This window comes from Heteronotia binoei, chromosome 12 (assembly GCF_032191835.1).
Source record: "Heteronotia binoei isolate CCM8104 ecotype False Entrance Well chromosome 12, APGP_CSIRO_Hbin_v1, whole genome shotgun sequence".
Classification (NCBI taxonomy): Eukaryota; Metazoa; Chordata; class Lepidosauria; order Squamata; family Gekkonidae; genus Heteronotia; species Heteronotia binoei.
Genome location: NC_083234.1, coordinates 7,805,974 through 7,812,591, shown reverse-complemented (window position 1 = coordinate 7,812,591; position 6,618 = coordinate 7,805,974). Strand labels below are relative to the sequence as shown.

The window sequence follows — 6,618 nt, the reverse complement described above, 5'->3', positions numbered from 1 at the left end:
CCATTATTTCCTATGGAAGGAAGGCATTGAAAAGGTGTGCTGTCCCTTTAAATGTGATGGCCAGAACTCCCTTTGGAGTTCAATGATGCTTGTCACAGCCTTGATCTTGGCTCCACCCCTAATGTCTCCTGGCTCCACCCCCAAAGTCTCCTGGCTCCACCCCCAAAGTCCCCAGATATTTCTTGAATTGGACTTGGCAACCCTAGGTGGGACATGGAGTAGAAACAACCAGAGTAGAGAAATTAGTAAATAGTGTCAGCGATGTGAGTCCAATGGTAAATTTCCCCCAAACTCAATGAGTTCCAAAATGAATGTGGCTCAATCTGAGCTGCCAGGAGGGAAGAACCAGTTATGGCTGGGTACGACGTTCTTTTCAAGGCCATTGCAAAGCTCCTTTCCATCTGGGGGGAGGCGCTGTACACATGCTCATGACTGTGGCTTTAGCGGGCACCTCTCCTTTATAGATGACGCTGTTCTCCTCTGTTTCATACAGTTTTATTTTGTAAAGGGCCCCCGCAGGCAAGTGCCTCTGGAGGTTTTCCCAGATGAACAGGGCGAGATTCTCTGTCGTGCTGCAGATTAGGAGAAGGACGGAAACAAAGGCAGAAGAGTTAACATCAGGCTAATTTGAGTCTTCTGTGGGCATGACACAGAGGAGGCTGGGGGATTGGCTGGACGGTGGCTCAGTGGTAGGGCATCTGCTTGATAAGCAGAAGGTCCCAGGTTCAATCCCCCGCATCTCCAAAAAGGTCCAGGCAATTAGGCGTGAAAAACATCAACTTGAGACCCTGGAGAGCCGCTGCCAGTCTGAGTAGACAATACTGACTTTGATGGACCGAGGGTCTGATTCAGTAGAAGGCAGCTTCATATGTTCATTGCAGAAGGGCCAGAAGCTTACTGGGGGAGGTCTTGCTGTGCATGGAGAAGGTCCCTGGATCAGCCTTGGCACTTTTTCTCTACTTGAGGTCCAAGTAGACAATAGTGAGCTAGACAGATCAATGAATTGACTCCCTTCTCAGGTGGCTTCATGGTATACTAACGTTAATGCAGGACTTGAGCAATTGTTTCGTCTAATTCAGGGGTGTCAAACTCATTTGTTCTGAGGGCCAGATCTGACATAAATGAGACCTTGTCGGGCTGGGCCATGTGTGTCCCTATTTAAGATTAGGTAGCAGAGATATAAATGTTATAAAGAACACAGACGAACACAAATATATCTGTATTTAAAAACTTTTAAAATGCTTAAAATATTAGCACTTGTTGGCCTTAAAGATGCTTTGTTTGTATCTCTCCCATGGGATCCAGGGAACTGGGTAAAGGAAGCTCTGGCTCTTTCCTTCCTTCCCCAGGGGACTGGACGGGGCGGGGAGCCTCAGCCAATACAAGGAAGAGAGTCTTGGCTCAGTAGCTCTGCTGTGCGATTGAGAGAGCCTGGAAAAACAAGCTATCCCTCCCCCCCTTTCTCCCCAAGAGAGGACCCTCAACCAATGGAGAAAATAGAGGCTTTGCTCTATAGCTCCTGTGCAAACCTTGCAAAGCAATCTGTTATGCAGAAGGAAGCAAGAGAGAGGGAGAAAGAAACAGATGACAGCCAGTTGCGCAGGGGCCTGATAGGAGCCCTCCAGGGGCCTGATTCAGCCCCTGAACTGCATGTTTGACACCCCTGGTCTAATTCCACTATATACACACACACACTGGGTAGAGCAGTTCACATCCTAAGCGGAATACAACTGCTGTCACCTTAAAATGGCCAGTAAGTAGTGGGAGGCCCTGGATGGCTGTAGGCCACGGCTGAGCAGGCATCCTCTGTTAATGAGCGGTTGCTCACCCACCCACCCCCAGCTTAGGAGGATTTGACCTGAGTTCTGGGTAGCTCCACAATCACCCTGCCTTCCAGATAAGTATAAAGACATTGCTAGCCCTGAGCAAGCAGCTAACAAAACTGGGCTGCAGTACGTACAAACAAGGGGCCCTGTGGTTGAATTTCTGCCAGCCAAGAGTCCTGTCTACTTACCTTACGACGTTGGCAAAACAGGGGATGTCTTGATCTAGGTCTTTTCTGTCAAGGCGCTCTGTGATCGCCTCCTGGGAAGGAGCAGAGAAGCACCGTCAGTAGGGCAGGATGCTGGAGCTGCCACGGGGCAGCAAAGATTCCCAAACTGGGCAACGAACTATCTCACCAGTGCGTTTCCATCTTCACGCCACCACCCTCCCGTGTACCGTTGCTGCAGAACTAGTGCCTTTACCTTCATGTACGCTTTCAAATCTGCCAGGTCTACAACCATCCCTGAAGTGGGATTGATCTAGAAAGAAGACGAACGAGCATGTCAGCAACAGGGTCGCCAAGTCCAATTTAAGAAATATCTGGGGGCTTTGGGGGTGGCGCCGGGAGACTTTGGGGGTGGAGCCAGGAGACATTGGGGGTGGAGCCAAGATCAAGGCTGTGACAAGCATCATTGAACTCCAAAGGGAGTTCTGGCCATCACATTTAAAGGGACGGCACACCTTTTCAATGCCTTCCTTCCATAGGAAATCATGAAGGATAGGGGCACCTTCTTTTGAGGCTCATAGAATTGGACCCCCTGGTTCAATCGCTTTGAAACTTGGGGGATATTTTGGGGAGAGGCACTAGATGCTGTATTGAATATTTGGTGCCTCTACCTCAAAAAACAGCCCTCCCCAGAGCCCCAGATACCCGCAGATCAATTCTCCATGATTTTTCGTGACGAGCTTATGCCAAATCGATGGCTCTGAGAGATCTTGCAGACGATAATTTTGCAAACTTCTGAGACTCCTCAAAGCCTCAAAGGACCCTTCTCCAAAGCTCCTTTTCAGCCAAGGTAAATCTCTTCTAAAGTTTTTAGTGCAAGTCTTGGACCTTTCTCTCACTGAGAAAGGTGGGACATTTTTAAACAACTAAAGTCTTGGAAGACCAGTGGAACTTGGATAAACAGAGGAAAAAAGGTACAGAAACTCTTCTTTCACTCCGGAGCTATTTACAGACTAAAGAGACGTTTTAAAGGTGGAAATAAGGGGAAAATATAAAACTTGCAAGTAGAAGAAGGGAAGGGTGAAGTTTGGACTATTTTGACATAAAAGACAGTGTTAAAAACTGCTAAAAATTGAAGAGAAATCATTGTTGTGTCTACTTACGATTTGTGGAATGTAAACAACCATACTGCGCAGGAATATACTGGAACAGTCCTCTAACTCTACTGAGCAAGACAGGAAGTGCGTCAAGCAATCTATAAGGTTGAAGGTGACAGAGACAGGAAGCAGTAAAGAAAAAAGCCTACTCTACATCATAGAGAAACATCGGCAGCCATTGCTGGGAGGTCCAATTTAAAACATCGTTTTAAAAAGATTTGGGACTTTAAAAAGTGACAGAAACGACAGGGAAAAGGGTAAGAAGATAAGAACTATTGACTACATTATTGGTGGGCTCCTGGGGTGATTTTAAAAGGGGAAAAAAAATCTTTAAAAGGAGAAAAAATCGCGGCCGCCATTTTGGATTTTTTAAAGACTTTTTTGTTAAATATCTTTGCTTTGGGGGCTCAGAAACCAGCGAAATTGGGCTTGCTGGAAAGGGCAAGCCCTGCTCTATTGAACCTGACTGTCAGATTTTAAATTGGTGAGGTCAAAAATTTCGTCATTTTTTTAAAGGGGAAAAATTCTTCAAAAATTTATATCTGGGCCTGGGAAGCTCAGAAGAAAACAGAACAAAGTTTAATTGAGAGAGAAAATTTAGACCTTCTGAACTTGGTAGTCAAACTTGCAAATTGTGCGACGGAAATTTTTGGTATTTTAATTGCATCCCCCTTGCTCTTTGCTTAAATGTCAGAGCCCAGGCAGCCCCGAACAAGAGCCCTTTCATTAGAAAAAATGCAAGACCAAATGGAGGCTATGGAAGCCAGGATTATGAAAGGAGTTAAGAAAATGATGGAAGAGTTGAAGGAAGAACTTACTACAGTGATTAAAAAAGAAGTGGATGACCTCAAAAACCAAATTGGGAAAATAGACAAGAAAGTACAGGAGGTGGAGGAGAAAGTTAAAACACATGATACCACCTTGCTGAAAGTACAAGAAAAAGTGACGATTCACGACTGCAAATTAATGGAAAATCAGCTACGTTTGAGAGGAGTACCTGAGGAAGAGAATGATGATTTGAAAGGATATATAACAAACATAATCGCAGAATTCTTAGAAGAAGACCCTGATAAGACTAAAAGCATGTATGATCACATGTATAGAGTCAACTCGTTATATGCCAAAAAAAATAACTTACCAAGAGATGTGGTTGTAAGATTCATGACAAAGGAAATGGTGGGAAGGATTATGAAGAGAAACTTTGAACAATCATTGATAGTAAGAGGTAGCAGAGTGAGAATTATGAAGGAGCTACCGAAAGAAGTGATAAATGACAGGAGAACATATAAAAAGTTGACAGAAAAATTGAAAGACAATGGCACAAGGTATAGATGGATAATCCCCGAGGGTGTGAGCTTTGAACTTCAGGGGAAGAGAGTCACGATCACAAATGCCCGAGAACTGAGGAGATTTTTTGAAGAAAATAAAGAATTTGCACCATGATGGATTACAAACTATTGTCTTGGAATGTTAATGGACTAAATTCACCACAAAAAAGAAGGGCAACTTTTCATTGGATTAAAAAGCAAAATTGTAATATAATTTGTTTGCAAGAAGTCCACATTAAACAAAAGGATTATAAATTTTTATGGAACAAACAATTGGGAAGGGAATTTTTTTCGTTAGCTGACCAGAAAAAAAGGGGAGTAGTTTTTTATATTAAACAAGACCTGGAGCCAAAATTGGTATTTAAAGATAAGGATGGAAGATTTGTAGCAGTGGAAATAACATCAAATGGGAAAAAAACGCTGTTATTGGGACTATATGCACCTAATGGTGCAAAAGATGTTTTTTTTAAAGACATTACACAACAACTAGATGAGTTGACCTACGATCAAATACTCTTAATGGGAGATTTTAATGGAACAGTTGAGAACTCATTGGATAGATCCGGAGGGAAAAAAAATAGTGGAAAAGAAGGAAAATTGCCAAAGTCTTTTTTTGAATTAGTAAAACAGGAAAATTTGGAGGACATATGGAGAAAGTTTAACCCTGAAGTGCGGGACTATACTTTTTTTTCTGCAAGACATAAGACATTTTCTAGAATTGACATGCTATGGGGAACCAGAGATTTAGGCCTCATAACAAGAAAGATAGAGATTTTGCCTAAAATTGGCACTGACCATAACCCAATAATGTGGATTACAAAACTGTCCAAAAGATTGAGAAGATGGAGATTGAATGAAGACTTGCTACAGAACAAAGAAACAGTGACTTTCCTAGGAAAAGAAACTAAAGAATTTTTCCAAGTGAATGATAAAGAAGATATCAATTTTCAGACGGTCTGGGATGCTTATAAAGCAGTAATGAGAGGGTTGCTGATTACTTTGAACAATAAAGATAAAAGGGAAAAAGAAAAACAACTACTGGATATTCAAAATGAAATAAAGAAAAAAGAAAGAGAGCTGAGGAAAAGACCAGGGAAAAAGAAAATTCTAAGGGAAATTTCAATATTGCAAACTCAACTAAGACATTTATTAAACAAAGAAGTAGAATGGAATTTGAAAAGGCTCCAGCAAAAATCGTTTGAAGGAGCAAATAAGACGGGGAAATACTTGGCGTGGCAGCTGAAAAAAAAGAGGGAAAATAAAATAATTAATAGAATTGTGATAGATGAAAGAGACGTAGTTACTCAAGAGGGAATAAAAAGAGAATTTTTTAAGTATTATGCCAAGCTGTTTAAAGGTGCTGAAGTAAAGAGAAAAAAGATAGATGAATATCTACAGAAAATAAAAATTGAGCCATTAACTGAGAATATGAGAAAAATTTTGAATGACCCAATTGAAAAAATAGAAATTGAGGCAGCAATCAACGTGATGAAAAATGATAAAGCTCCCGGGCCAGACGGTTATACAGCCAAGTATTTTAAAATGTTTAAAGATGAATTAATACCAAAATTACAGAAGCTGATGAATGCAATAAGAGTCAAAGGGAAGGTACCAAATACATGGAAAGAAGCTGTTATTTCTTTGATACCTAAAGAAGAAAGAGATGTTACAAATGTGAAAAATTACAGACCAATTTCACTTTTGAACAATGATTATAAAATATTTACAAGAATTCTGGCAGAACGTCTTAAGCAATATTTGATAAATTTTATAAAAGAGGACCAAGCCGGTTTTCTTCCCAAAAGACAAATAAGAGACAATATTAGAACTGTTGTAAATATTGTAGAATATTATGAAAGACATCCAGAAAAGGAAGTAGCGCTATTCTTTGCGGATGCAGAAAAAGCATTTGACAATTTAAATTGGGACTTTATGTTTGCAGTGATGGAAAAAATGGAGCTTGGAGAAAGTTTTATAAGAATGATAAAGGCAATATATTCTGAACAAAGTGCAAGGCTGTGCATCAACGCAGATCTTACAGATGAAATGAAAATTAGTAAAGGTACCAGACAAGGCTGCCCGCTTTCGCCATTGCTGTTTATAATGACTCTTGAAATTTTACTAATGCAGATTCAAGAAGAAA

The 6,618-nt window shown here is 41.1% G+C and overlaps 1 protein-coding gene across 1 annotated transcript in view; it reads right to left on the bottom strand.

Annotated features, from left to right (window-relative positions):
- Nucleotides 1–373: 373 nt before the first annotated feature.
- Nucleotides 374–6,618, bottom strand: part of LOC132580680 (6-pyruvoyl tetrahydrobiopterin synthase-like) — a 19,367-nt gene continuing 13,122 nt past the window's right edge. Inside the window, exons 4-6 of the mRNA XM_060251662.1 lie at nucleotides 2,247–2,303; nucleotides 2,015–2,085; nucleotides 374–572 (exon numbers count right to left, since the gene is read on the bottom strand). Coding sequence (XP_060107645.1) covers nucleotides 374–572; nucleotides 2,015–2,085; nucleotides 2,247–2,303 — 327 coding nt within the window. The remainder of the gene's footprint in view (nucleotides 573–2,014; nucleotides 2,086–2,246; nucleotides 2,304–6,618) is intronic.